This window comes from Sceloporus occidentalis, unplaced genomic scaffold (assembly GCF_023333645.1).
Source record: "Sceloporus occidentalis isolate IW3139 unplaced genomic scaffold, rSceOcc1.0.p SCAF_263, whole genome shotgun sequence".
In the NCBI taxonomy this organism is placed as follows: Eukaryota; Metazoa; Chordata; class Lepidosauria; order Squamata; family Phrynosomatidae; genus Sceloporus; species Sceloporus occidentalis.
Window position 1 is genome coordinate 140,150 of NW_028317243.1, and position 15,349 is coordinate 155,498.

The following is a 15,349-nucleotide window of genomic DNA, read 5'->3' on the forward strand; positions in this document are numbered from 1 at the left end:
CTTTTGCCTGTGTTTTTTCCCTTTGTATGTCTTGATTTTTGTAATTGCGGCACTGTGTAACTAGTATTGATATTCACCAACCATAAGAGAGGATAACACGTTAAATTGTTATTTCCTAATTTCTAGAGGATATCTATATATCTCTATGTATCTATATCTATATATGTTGTTTGCCCAGGGTGGGTTGATATATATATATATATCTAGATATTTTAATTTGGATAGCTCACAAATCCAGTATCAAAATTGTGAGTGATGGCAGACTTCCTGGGGGGATACAGGCCGGATTTGGGGGGTTAATTTGGTATAATTTATGCCTTGTTAAGGGGGTGAAGTTCGTAAATCCAGAGGCCTGGTCCTGTTAACCCCTTCATGCCTACACCCTCCACACCATCACGGCTTGGCAATGGATTTCCATTGTGTCTGCTACCAGTCCCGAACCCTTTTGGATTGTTGCCTGTACTATTCTAACTTCATACTCTCGAGCAGTTTGATACTTGGGGTAAATCAATATTTATTGAAATTTTCAAAGTTTTCAGGGATACAGAAAGGAAAAAAATCGGGAAAGGGAAATTAGGGAACACAGGCACCAATACAGTATGTAAGAGGTTACAGCAGGTGGCATACATTGGCACAATAACCTGAGGAACCAACAAGTATGAGAAGTACATCCGAGACATTCCAAACAAGCAGAGTCATGTGATCACGACCCACACGGGAGGCAGGCAACATCAGTACAATATGGGAGAAATCCCAGCAGATAACGTGTGACAGCAAAAAGACAAGGCATAAGATCACACTAGCGAAAACTTACAGGGAACATGACGAGGAGATGCCACCATGAAACCTGTACATAGATGGCATAGCACAGCAGCAGGTCACATGTAAAAGTACGGCATATAATGTACAAAAAGTATGACATACGGTTGCAAAAGTGGGGCATGGCAAGGAGGTGCGTGGTATCCCAGAAGGAGGGGGAAGGGAAAAGAGGGAGGAGGGAGAAGGGGAAAGAGAAAAAAAAAAAAAAAAAAAAAAAAAGAAGAAGGGGGGGGGGGGTAGGCCCAGTATGGATCCGGTACGTTCACATTGATGGCGCGTCAAATAAGGAGCTAACCGGAGAATCAGAAAGGAGCTGCATCCAATAGAACCAGGTGCGCAGATGTTTGGCTACTGCATCCGAGGCGGAACACATCAGCTCGTCAAGGGTCCGCGACCTCTCAATGCATTGGAACCACTCCCGTATCGTGGGGGGGGGGGCAGAATCGCCCCAGTGAAAGGGGATCAGGGCCTTCGCCGCAGTCACTAAGTGGTGGATCACAGAGGCTTTATACCAAGCAATCGGGTAAGGCATGTGGTGAAGGAGCAAAAACTCTGGGGTAAAGGGGATAGTGTTGTCCGAAAGGGTTTGCAAATATGAGTGCACAGTCGTCCAGAACGGGCGTATGTTAGGGCAGTCCCACCAAAGGTGGAGGATGGAACAAGGTGAAAAGCCGCACCTCCAGCACGCGTCCGACACAGCCGAATTGTAGCGTGCAGTAGAAGCAGGAGATCGGTACCACTGGGCCTTCAGCTTGTAGGACATTTCCTGGTCCCTATTCCTGATGGAGCAGCGGTGTGTAAGAACACACATCTTCTCCCACTGATCCTCTGAAAAGACCATGCGCAGAGAAGACTCCCATTTGCCCATAAAGGAAGGAGGAGCGGGGTGCAAGACCGTCAGGAGGAGGCCGTAGAGAAGGGAGACGCCATGAGCAGGGAGCGAGGCAGTAACACAGAGGCGCTCAAACGTGGTAAGGTCCCTGAGGACATGATGGGTTCGACACAAGGACTTAAAAAAGTGACGAAGCTGCGAGTAAGGAATATGGCCAATAGGGTCGGAGGTCCCAGGGCCACCAGGTCCCCCAAAGGCGCAAGGCCAGCACGAGACAGGTAAGCACAAATACCAGAGCCCCTCGCCGCGGGGAAGAGGTCAACACCCATACCCGGTGGGAAATCAGGATTATCCCGTACCGGAGTGAGCGGCGACGGGATGGTAGACAGCGCGGTGCATCGCAGATGGTGGGAAGCCTGCCTGTTGGCCGTGGAAACTGCCAGCCAGGGCAGGGACCGGGCAGGGAAGCCCAAAAGAGCATCCTCCACTCCAATCCACTGTTTCTGAGATGGGCTATGCACCCACTCCAAGATCCGAAGGAGGTGGCAGGCTCTATAATAAGTACGAGGGCAGGGGAGCGCAAGGCCCCCTCTCGGCATGGGTAGGATTAACGTACTAAAGCTAATGCGGGGGGGAACGGCACCCCCACACGAACCGAAGGAAAGCAGAGCGGACGGCGGCAAAGAACGAGAGAGGTATGTGGATGGGGAGCGTTTGAAACAAGTACAAGAGGCGGGGCATAGCAGTCATTTTTATGGTATTAATACGTCCAAGCCAAGAGATCGCAAGCCCAGACCATCGTCGCAGATCAGATCGCAAAGATGTCAGCAGGGGAAGGATATTGTGAGCATAAAGCTGAGTAAGATCAGCGGACAACCCGATTCCTAGGTAACGCAACTTCGAGCTGCACCACTTGAAAGGAAAAAGAGCACTCAGAGCATTACATTCCTGTGGAGGCAAGGATCTCCGACTTGGTCATGTTTATCTTAAAGTGGGAGAGCGCACCATACAACTGAAGCTCCCGCAATATAGAAGGGAGAGAGATCCGAGGCTGAGAAATCGTAAAAAAGGAGGTCGTCCGCGTATCCCAGGAGTTTATGAGAGCTGTGACCCACCTGCAGGCCCTTAATATCGGGGTTCAGCCTTATTGCTTGCAGCAAGGGCTCTAGGGAGAGCACAAATAACATCGGCGATAGAGGGCAGCCCTGGCGAGTCCCATTGCGGATAGGAAAGGCGTCTGATAGAGAGCCGTTTATACGGAGACGCGCGGAGGGGAGCGTGTAGAGTGAGCTGACCCAGGCTAGGAACCCTGGACCAAAACCCATACGGCGGAGAGTCGCCAGCAGAAAGGACCAGTCAACTCTATCAAAAGCATTCTCCGCATCAGTCGAGAGAAAGATGGTAGGCGTAGAGGAGAGTTTCGCATAATGCAATAAATTAAGCGTGCGAATGGTGCTGTCTCGGGCCTCCCGGCCCGGCACAAAACCAGTCTGGTCTGGATGGACCAGGGTGGGCAGCAACGGCTTCAGGCGCGCAGCGAGGATCTTCGCAAAGAGCTTCAGGTCAGAGTTGAGGAGCGAAATGGGGCGGTAGCTGCCACATTGCTCCGGATCCTTATCCTCTTTAGGTATAAGGGTGATGGAAGCCGTCAAAGTATGCGCGTGAATCTGGCCCCCCTCAAGGATTGAGTTGAAGGCAGAGACAAAGAAAGGGCCAAGGGTGTCACGGAAGCGAGAGTAATACCGCAAAGGAAAACCATCGGGCCCAGGGCATTTCCCGGCAGTGAGATGGGAGCATCCAGCGCCTCCGCAGCGGCCATGGGGATGCCCGTACGGACTGTGCGGTCCAAATAGTCAATCAACCCCAAACATTCGGCGGATGGGGAGGGGTCACCATTCAAGGACAGGAGGTTGTAAAGTCCCGTATAGTAATCAAGGAAACTCCGTGAGATATCAGAGTGGAGTAGGTGCAGACGGCCATCAGCCGATCGAACTCTAGGAATATAGGTGAGGCGGCGGGAGCCACGGAGGCCACGAGCCAAATACTTGCCAGGCTTGTCGCCGTGTTCGCGAAACAGCACTTTGTTGCGTAAGTAAGAGCAAAAAGGATCGTGGCCAGCTTCCCACGGAGAAGCGTAAGTTGCTGTAAGACGTCTCCGGACAGAGAGGTCTTATGGGCCTGTTCCAGCACCGCGATGCGTGCGCACAAGGAGCTGATCTCCTTCCCCGCCAACTTCTTTCGCTGGGAGCAGAGCCGTATATAATGACCCCTGATCACACTTCCCAGAATGTAAGTGCTGGGACATCGGGGGACGAATTTTCACTGAAGTAAAGGGATAAACTTGAGAGGTCTCATCGCTCACCGCCTCATCAGAAAGGATAGCCTCGTTCAGACGCCAGGAGCGCTCCATGGGGCGAGTCAGAGGCGAGGTCAGGGAGAGTATCACGGGAGACGACCACGTCGTTAGTCCAATAGCAGCCCGGCGCAGAAGGACAGCATGGTGATAGGGAACGAAGAAGTAGTCAATACGTGAGTAGGAGTTATGGGGGGGGTGGAGAAGAAAGTATAGTCCCTATCGGAGGGGTGAAGAGCCCTCCAACAATCAACAAGGCGGTACGTGGAGAGCAGAGAAAGAAGAGAGCGTAGTACACGGCGAGGGACACGGGAGTGGCCAGAGGAGGTGTCCATAGAGGGACGTAGAGCCACGTTAAAGTCACCCCCTAACACCAGAATTCCCTCAGCAAAGTCCTGCAGTCTAGCTAGGATCTGTTTCAAAGACACGTGTTGGCCCCGGTTAGGGAGGTAAAGGTTAGCAAAAGTATATGTCTGGGTCGCGACAGTCCCCTTGAGAAACAAATAACGCCTGTCCGGATCAGCACAAACACCCAGCTCCCGAAAGGGGAGAGATTTCGAGAGAAGGATGGCAAATCCTTTCGACTTCGCGGCAGGGTTAGAGCTAAAGAAACCAGTAGGGTAGAACCGGTCAGAAAGCCTAGGGGCTCGACCTTTGCAGAAATGCGTTTCCTGGACAAAGGCTATATCAACCTTTTCTCTGCGCAAATCGTTTAGCAGATGGGAACATTTCTCTGGGATATTAAGACCCCGAGCATTAATAGAAAGAAGTGTGAGGGCAGTCGCGGCAGTGGACAACATTGTACAGGGAAAGGGGGAGCAGTTTGATACTTGATACGCCTCCTACACTGCTACTTATGGTGAGATGTATCTGTTTTGTTTAATATACATATATCCAAATTTCCAGCTTTTATCTCATTTGCTAAGTGTGTTTCTATCACTGCGCGTTCTTACTCTCCTGCGGTCTGGACTCCAACATTTAGTAAGAGTTGATATAGGACATAGTAACATAGTTCATAAGGTTGAAAAAAGACCAAAGTCCATAAAGTTCAACCTATATACCTATTGTTTCCCTACTGTGTAGATCCAGAGGAAGGCAAAAAACCCTTATGAAGCAGATGCCAATTGCCCCATACCAGGGGGAAAATTCCTTCCCGACTTCAAATATGGCAATCAGAATAAATCCCTGGATCAACGTTCAGTCCCTATGACGAACCTGACAATTTCTAAACTCACAACAAATATTAGAACATATTTGAGAGAAGAAAAAAAAAAACAGCTAAACAGCAACACTGCAAAATTATTAAAACAGTCATTGTAATGAAGGGTACAAAAATAAAAAAACACTCTGTCCTTAAGGGTTTAAAAGATGAAAAATATATTAAGGTTATACGTAAAACACCTCATACATCGTCATATTTTCAGCTTATAAAATGCAATCTCATAAGCCGTCACATGTACCACATTTTCTCAATTATAGGCCGCACCCCCCAATACATTAAGTCTTTAAAGTGGGGGTGCTGTCTATAATCGGTATTTAGCGCAGGGGTGCACAATTCATACCGCCCGACGCCTGGGACATGCATTTCCGGGAGCTAAGCAGGTTTCTTTTTCATTTAGCCCAGCTGCGGGCAAGCAGCAAGGTTAGGATCCTCCTTGATCCTCCTCTCCCGCAGATGATGAACATCTGCACGATGCAGACAACCCCCCCGCCGCTGCCGGCACTTGCGCTGGGGCTTCTATGACTGAGCACCAACATTACCAGACCTTCCGGTGCTCCACCATTGGAAGTACCGTCAAGCAAACATTTTTGCTAGACTAACTTTGGAAGCAAAATCAGTTGCTTCAGACAGGCAAATTTTTGGTAATATACAGTTTTGGGGGGTTAAAATGAAATATGCTGTATCTCAAATGAGATGTGGACCCAGCAAACTGATCTATCAAAATTCCATGTTTGAAAACTAATGTGCATGTTCCAATTTTGAACCCGCAATACCGAAGAGACATGCCCCACCTAGACTGGTGCTAAAATGGTTGGTGCTAAAAAGTGTTAAAATCCCCCTACTAAAATACTTTAAGATGTCAACTTTCAAAAAATATACTTTTGTGCAGCAGTTTCTTTTTCTGGCTGCTATTGGGGAGCAACTCCCAGCATACATTTTTAAAAAAAATCTTGTGCGTCATTCATATTTAACCCTGTAAGTGCCAAAATCAATTAAAATACCAGGTATATGAGGCGTTTTCAAAAACACGACATACCTATATATACTTTTGGATCCCCCCCCCCATTGCACTGGTTATATATAGTTTACATAGGTGATACTGAAAATTTTTCCAAATTTTCCCAACATTTTAAGATATTTTTCATACTAAATGATGATTTATATGTACAGTATCTCACAAAAGCGAGTACACCCCACACATTTTTGTAAATATTTTATTATATCTTTTCATGCGACAACACTGAAGAAATGACTACAATGTAAAGTAGTGAGGGTACAGACTGTATAACAGTGTCAAGTTGCTGTCCCCTCAAAATAACACACAGCCATTAATGTCTAAATCTTGGCAACAAAAAGTATACCCCTAAGTGGAAATGTCCAAATTGGGCCTAAAGTGTCAATATTTTGTGCGGCCACCATTATTTTCCAGCACTCTTCCAACCCTCTTGGGCATGGAGTTTACCAGAGCTTTACAGGTTGCCACTGGAGTCCTCTTCTACTCCTCCATGACGACATCACTGAGCTGGTGGATGTTACAGACCTTGCGTCCCCCCACCGTCTGTTTGAGGATACCCCGCAGATGCTCAATAGGGTTTGGCCAGTCAATTACCTTTACCCTCAGCTTCTTTGGCAAGGCAGTGGTCATCTGGGAGGTGTGTTTGGGGTCGTTATGTTAGAATACTGCCCTGCGGCCCAGTCTCCGAAGTGGGGGGATCATGCTCTGCTTCAGTATGTCACAGTACATGGCATTCATGGTTCCCTCAATGAACTGGAGCTCCCCAGTGTTGGCAGCACTCATGCAGACCATGACACTCCCACCACCATGCTTGACTGTAGGCAAGACACGCTTGTCTTTGTACTCCTCACCTGGTTGCTGACACACATGCTCGACACCATCTCAACCAAATAAGTTTATCTTGGTCTCATCGGACCACAGGACATGGTTCCAGTAATCCATGTCCTTAGTCTCCTTGTCTTCAGCAAACTGTTTGCAGGCTTTCTTGTGCATCATCTTTGGAAGAGGCTTCCTTCTGGGACGACAGCCATGTAGACCAATTTGATGTAGGGCTGCAACAACTAATCGATAAAATCGATAATCGATAATGAAAATCGTTGCCAACGAATTTCATTATCGATTAGGTGAATCGATTTTTATCGATTATTAAATGAGGGTTCTGAAAAATACCCCTCATTATATAATCCGTTTAGTCTGACTCACAGCAGCAGCTCCTACTTACCAGTCCCTCCCTGTAATCACTGTGACAACTGGCCCCGCCCCCTTCCTTCTCCCAGAAGGCCAGAACCACATGGCTGTGACACTCATCTAACTGTAAGTATAAAATTAATATTTGGGCTACTGAAAGTTAGGGGAGGTGGGAGTTAATTTAGGGGCAGTTATGGTTAATGGGGTGTTTAGGGTTAATTTAGGGGCAGTTATGGTTAATGGGGTGTTTAGGGTTAATTTAGGGACAGTTATGGTTAATAGGGTGTTTAGGGTTAATTTAGGGGCAGCTATGGTTAATGGTGTGTTTAGGGTTAATTTAGGAGCAGCTGTGGTTAATGGGGTGTTTGGGGTTAATTTGAGGCAGTTTTGGTTAATGGTATGTTTAGGGTTAATTTAGGGGCTGTTGTGGTTCATGGGGTCTTTAGGGTTAATTTAGGGGATGCTGTGGTTGATGGGGTCTTTAGGGTTAATTTAGGGGCAGTTATGGTTAATGGGGTGTTTAGGGTTAATTTAATGATGAGGACTGAGGGTTAATTTTATTAATTTATTAAAGTTAACTTAAGGTGCAGTTAGAGATAAAGGGGGGCAAACTAAGGGGAATCTAAATCCTGGGGGCAGTGAAGATTAACCCAGTACTTATTTATAAAAGTATGGTCTGTGACTCTATGAGGGGACTATGAGATATCTGGGGGGTATAAGGCATATCTGGGGAGGACGGAGTGACATATCTGGGGGTATAAGGCATATAGGGTATATAAGGCATATGTGGGGAGGGCAGTGTGGCATGTCTGGGGAGGACAGAGTGGTGTATCAGGGTGTATAAGGCAGATCTGGGGCCACAGTGGCATATCTGGGGGTAGAGTGGAGTGGCTTATCTGGGGGTAGAGTGGAGTGGCATATGTGGGGAGGGCAGTGTGGCATGTCTGGGAGGCAGTGTGGCATGTCTGGGGAGGATGGAGTGGTGTATCGGGGTATAAGGTGTATCAGGCACAGTGGCATATGTGGGAGGCAGCGTGGAGTGGCATATGTGGGAGGCAGCGTGGAGTGGCATATGTGGGAGGCAGCGTGGAGTGGCATATGTGGGAGGCAGCGTGGAGTGGCATATGTGGGAGGCAGCGTGGAGTGGCATATGTGGGAGGCAGCGTGGAGTGGCATATGTGGGAGGCAGCGTGGAGTGGCATATGTGGGAGGCAGCGTGGAGTGGTATATGTGGGAGGCAGAGTGGAGTGGTATATGTGGGAGGCAGCGTGGCAAGCCTGGGCTCAAACGTGCATAAATTGGGGGGGGGGCTGGTTGCGAAATAAAGGCAAGAAATGCATTTTATCAAAGTTTTTTTATTATGCTGTTTGTATTTAATATAATTTGTTTATTACATTATTTTAAATAAATGAAAAATGTACATTAATTTTTTTAACCGATTAATCGAAAAAATAATCGGCCAACTAATCGATTATGAAAATCGTTAGTTGCAGCCCTAATTTGATGCAATGTGCGGCGTATGGTCTGAGCACTGACAGGCTGACCTCCCACCCTTCAACCTCTGCAGCAATGCTGGCACCAATCATACGTCTATTTCCCAAAGACAACCTCTGTATATGATGCTGAGCACATGCACTCAACTTCTTTGGTCGACTATAACGAGGCCTGTTCTGAGTGGAACCTGTCCTGTGAAACCGCTGTATGGTCTTGCCAACCGTGGTGCAGCTCGGTTTCAGTGTCTTGGCAATCTTCTTATCGTCTAGGCCATCTTTATGTAGAGCAAAAATTCTTTTTTTCAGATCCTCAGAGAGTTCTTTGCCATGAGGTGCCATGTTGAACTTCCAGTGACCAGTGTGATACCGATAACACAAAATTTAACACACCTGCTCCCCATTTACACCTGAGCCTTGTAACACTAACTAGTCACATGACAGCAGGAAGGGGAAATGGCTAATTGGGCCCAATTTGGACATTTCCACTTAGGAGTATACTCACTTTTGTTGCCAAGGTTTAGACTTAGAGATTAATGGTTGTGTGTTCAGTTATTTTGATGGGAAAACCAAATTTAAACTGTTATACAGGCTGTACACTCACTACTTTACATTGTAGCAGAGTGTAATTTCTTCAGTGTTGTCACATGAAAAGATATAATAAAATATTTACAAAAATATGAGGGGTGTACTCACTTTTGTCAGATACTGTACAATTATTTCAAAAGAAAACGCTACTTGTGCTAAAAAACAATATATAATACGTGTCAGAGTTAGTGCGTTAGTTGAATAAAGACTAAAAACTGCTTTGGTCATTTAGTGCAAACAATTAAAAAAATAAAAAATAAATGGTCTTTGATGCCGGTCAGGTCAATTTACCCCATCAAACAATATAGGTTTGAAAACTAGACACCCCAGGGTATTTCAGATGCTAGTATCATGAATCTTTCCTTGCACTAATTCTACCATCAGCATTGGTCAGACTTTCTTGTAGTGATTTTTTGCATTTTGTTTCTCTCCTACGCCCTTTTTACTTCAGGTAGGAATGTACAGCTGCTAGTATACTTCACTGTCGACACCAATGTGTTAAGCAACACAGGGACGCGAATAGTCGGATACCCCCAGGCATGGGTTTATTGGGCTGTTTGGGGGTAAAAGGCCACATTTGGGAAGTGTGCATTTTGACATGTGGTCATCCTGCCCCATGTGTTATTTGGGACATCTTTGAAGCTGTTCAATTCAGTTTAGCCCATCAAATCATATATGATTGAAATGTAGACACCCCAGGTGTTTTTTAGGGCTGCAACTAACGATTATTTTCATAATCTATTTATTTAAAATAATTTAATGAACAAACTGGATGTTAAAAACAAACAGCATTGAGAATAAAAAAAAAAAACTTCCCAACCTGCCCCCCAGTTATGCACATCTGAGTCCAGGCTTGCCACACTGCCTCCCAGATATGCCTCATACCCACAGATATGCCACCCTGGCCCCCACAGATATGCCACCCTGGCCCCCACAGATATGCCACCCTGGCCCCCACAGATATGCCTTATACCTCCCTGATATGCCACTGTGCCCTCTGATATGCCTTATACCCCCCCCCCAATATAGCACTCCGCCCTCAAAATATGCCTTATGCCCACAGATATGCCACTCTCCCCCCAGATATGCCTTATACCCCCTGATATGCCACTGCTATGCAACTCTGCCCACCAGATATGCCACTCTGAAAGCCCCCCCCCCGACTCCTGGCCGTCTGCGCTATGCACGTAGTCAACCTCTGCTTCTGGACTGGAGCTTCTATGACCAAGAACTGGAAGGTCATGTGACACCGGTGCTCCCTCATAGAAGCCCCAGTGGAAGAGCCGGCAGTAGCGGAGGATGTCTGCGCTTATTGCACAGGCGTTCACCGGCTGCCAAAGAGGAGGATCCAGGTCTCCTGCAGGGCTGTGGGGATCGGCATCTTAGTGTTATTATCCGACCTCTATTTGAGGTCGAATTATAAGACAAAGGGTATTTTTCAGAGCATTTGCTCTGAAAAAACCCTCATCTTATATTCGATAAAATGGATTGACTAATCGATAATGAAAATCGTTAACAAATTTCATTATCAATTACCAATTATATCGATTAGTTGTTGTAGCCTTAGTGTTTTTACCCTTTCCATGCACTAATTGTACCACTAGCCTTAGCTAAAGTTTGCCATAATTTTGTGTGTGTGTGTTTTTTCCCCCCACACAGGTCCTACTTTGGGTATGAATTTACCGCTCCTGGAATATGTCACTGTCAAACACCCCAATATGCATTCAGCAACATCTCTGGAGTACAGTTATAGCCCCTATGCATGTTTTTTGGGGTTATTTCGAAGGTAGAAGGCCACCTTTAAGAAGTGTGCATTTATTTAGAACTGTCCAATGACCTTCATAACAAGGTAATGGAACTTAATGATGGAAAAGGATAAAAAAAAGATATCCAAAGCCTTGAAAATGCAGGTCAGTACCGTTCAATCACTTATTAAAAGTCGAAAAGTCAGTGAACTCTTGATATGAAGCCAAGATCAGGCGGGCCGAGAAAGATTTCAGCCACAACTGGCAGAAGAATTGTTCGGGATACAAAGAAAAACCCACAGATTGCTCTGGAAAAAGACAGTGTGGAAGCACAACATCACGATACTCGCACCAAAATTAGCTGCATGGTCGAGTTGCCAGAAAGAAGCCTTTCCTGCACCAATGCCACAAAAAAGCCTTGTTACAGTATGCCTGACAACACCTTGACACGTTTCTGGCACACTAATTTGGAGTGATGAGACCAAAATACCAAAATAGAGTTTTATGGTCACAGCCATAAGCGCTATGTTTGGAGAGGGGTCAACAAGGCCTATAGTGAAAAGAATACCTTCCCCACTGTGAAGCATGATGGTGACTCAATGATGTTTTAGCTCTAAAGGCACAGGGAATCGATGCACAGGGAATTGATGGCAAGATGAAAACAGCATGTTATCAGATAATGTTAATACTACAGCATACAAAAGACATTTTAAACAATGGTATGCTTCCAACTTTGCAGCATGACCGTGCCCCTGCCACAAAGCAACATTTCTGTTTGAGAATAAGAATGTGGAGAACATTTAAGGACTTATTATACATATAGCTATATAGACGTTTTGTAAGGGCAAATGGACTGCGCCCCAGAAGAAACTTTTGATTGCATGGAAGACAACAAACCATTTTAAAGAAGCACTCTGGAGATCATTATGCTACCTATAGATCTTAAAAAGAAAAAAAATAATCATATATCAAATTTATGGTGGATGAAAATATGGTATTTAGTTACATGAGCAATTGTTCAGCATCAGTGTTTTCTATTTATAATATGACATTGCTATTGGTATTGTTTTGCCTAATATATAACTATTATTGAAATAATTTAGCAATAACAAAATCGAAACCAAAACATTTGTCTCGGAATGCTGATTCTCTTGTGCAAAATAAAAAAATTGCCGCGATTAGACTGATATACCGATGTGAGATTATGTTCTTGGTTGCTGCATACCAGATAAAATTTGAGACTTCACTGAACAAGCGCTTACTATGGTAAAGTAATGGGGTGGTTACAACAGAGACCTCTGCTTCACATTTACACTATAGGGGCTATGCTTAGTGTAAATACCTTGTACTTTGTCTTGTCCTAAAACAAGGCCCTGAAATATGACAACATATGCTGGTAGTCAGCATAGAGGGCCGGATTGGTATGAGGCAGCAGGAGTTTCTCTACAGCACACCATGGTTTGGATCATGCAAAAGGAAAACTTTCTGCCTGTATTATAGTGAAAAGGCAGACAGCCTCCAAGTCTTCTACCCACAGCCTAGCTGGTATGTGTATCTGGGAAATTGTTTTAAATTAAGAAAAAAATACTTGTATGATCTTGCAATAATATAAAAAAAAAAAAAAAAAAAAAAAAAAAAAGCTTACTGTAGCAGCTTTCACAGGCTCGCCCAGCACCCATGCTCTGGCCTTGTACAGCTGTTCCATTCACTACTGTGGGTTTGAGGCAATTCACATTAATCTGATTTGGGTTTGGTTTGTTGCTGGAATAAAAAAAAAAAAAAAAAAAGCACAAAACATTTTGACCAGTAACACAAAAAAAGTAATAACAAGTAAACAGAGAGCAAGATTAGCGATTTACAGTGTTTACAATTCATAGATTTAGAGTTTAAAGAGGGTTTATTCTTGTATTTGACAGCTGTTCTTGTGTTTAAGAAACTTTTATGAAGAGAAATACCTAAGAGTAGAGAGCCTATTTTGCATTGCAGTTGCCACTTTTTAGTCAACTTTAAATCTTGAACAGACCACGTCCCTTTTGTAGATTACATTAAGTCAAAACCATCTACACGCTGGATTCATTCAAGCCAGCAGGTCAGAAATTCCTGGTCATAGAAAGTATAAAAATGTAGATTCCACTTTTTAAACTTTCTATGAAAAAGTAAAAGCTCAAATTACTTTAAGTAAGCTACAGCAGACAAAACTTCACATAAGTTTCAATTTACTATACACAAAGCTAGAAGCTACAACTTGTCCATTTACAGATCTACAGGTTGATGCCCAGAAGTAAACGGATATTGCACTATCCTACTTGCTGCCTACTACATGAACCCAACTATAGGACAAAGTTAAAGAGACAATCCAGGTGACTTCCAGGGGGCAGAGCCAAATGAGACAGCTGCATTTTAGAAGGGCTAGCTACACAAGAAGGAAAGACAAGGGGATAAAAAAAAAAAAGGGAAAACACAGCACACAACAATCTGCAACAAACTCAGTTTTACACAATGTTTAACATCGGGCTGTGGACTACCCACCCTGGTGCTCAACCGTTCAAGTTTTTTTCACATTTTGGTCTTGCTTTTGTTGCAGCATATCAGCCTACCGTACACTTCTAACTTGTTTGTAAAAACATATTAAATACTGAATAATCATTCTTTGACTAATCTGATTGTAGGAAGTGACCCTGGATCAACTGGGACCAAAATCTTCAATGTTAAACCCCGTGACCAACATTCACATATTCATCAAATGAACCTGGTAGAACCATTGCATATAATCCAACGCACTGAAAAGAAATCAATACACATCTCTTCCTCTGTCCCTCCCTTTGTCCATCACTTACCCACCTATTTAACTTTTACCTCTCTTCTGGAACTGTACCTACACCCTTTAATCATGCTCTTAACTTGCTCATTCTCAAAAATCCTTCCTTATATCCCTCCTGTCTAACTGCCTCTCCTATCTCCCTCCTTTCTTTTGCCTCTAAGTTACTTGACCAGGAATCACTAAAATTCCTCCCCTCCGTGTCCTGCCTTAAGCCTCTGTACTCTGGTTTCAATCCTTCTACCAACAAACAAAACGCTCCATAACACTGCTCCCCTATGCATGTCTGCCCTCATAACAAATACTCCTCATCTCTGTTTGTTCTTTCCATAGGCTAAGGTTTTCCTCCACATTTTTCATCTTTCTTTTCCTGCATTTACTAACGCTGCCCTATAACTCTGGAACTCACTTCCAACTAACCTCCAGCCTTTACCTTCCATTTCAATATATATATATATATATATATATATATATATATATTATATATATATATATATATTGTGCAGCTAGAACTGCCACTGAGGCAACCCACATTATGTCTGCCCTTTCTCTAGACCTTATGTTTCTCTTCACACTACTCCCCCTGTTAGTGTTTGCTTGCGAGGAGGGTCCTCTGTACTCAATGTTTGTGTTAGTCTGTCAGTTCTAGTTTTGCCACACAATGAATATATGCATTGCAAGAAGTACTACGTAAGCTCTTGGCACTATATGAACAATAATATCTAGGGCTCACCTGTCATGTCCGATAAAGGACTACCCTGTTTACAGTGCAAGATCTGCTGCCTCCAGTACAGGAACTAAAATTGAAAAACACAATTGTGTCTAACAATGCACAGTATGGCTCACATTATAGTCCCTGCTGTATACCCATGTAGTATACACTGGCACTTCCCTTTATATTTGGTGGTTAGAGAGGACTTAATATATTTAGAAAATTGTTGGAATAACTTTGTTGATATGTGAATAGCAGCTTACTTTTTTGGGAGTAATTAGGGGCCATGCCATCACTTACATCGAAACACAGGGCCTGGTGGGACACTTTAATAGACTTAACACTGTTACAAGGGTTCCATAACTCTAGAACAGAGTGCGCAAATGATAACTACTTTTGGTGTAAACAGTGGGTTTGAATACGCCAAGAACGGGTGCTTGAGATGGGCAAATAGACTGAGTTGTCCTCTGTCCTCATTGATTAGACCGCAATCCTTCATACGTGGAATACCACACAGTGTTAACGTGAGTAAACTAACAAGCTTGGGAGACATTGGTTTGGAGTTTT

The 15,349-nt window shown here is 44.5% G+C and overlaps 1 protein-coding gene across 1 annotated transcript in view; it reads right to left on the reverse strand.

Annotated features, from left to right (window-relative positions):
• The window catches only part of LOC149275829 (metastasis-associated protein MTA1-like), a 147,937-nt gene that overhangs the window by 54,887 nt on the left and 77,701 nt on the right, over positions 1-15,349 (reverse strand). The window contains exon 12 of the mRNA XM_089504250.1: positions 12,898-13,013. Within this exon, the coding sequence (XP_089360376.1) occupies positions 12,898-13,013 (116 nt within the window). The remainder of the gene's footprint in view (positions 1-12,897; positions 13,014-15,349) is intronic.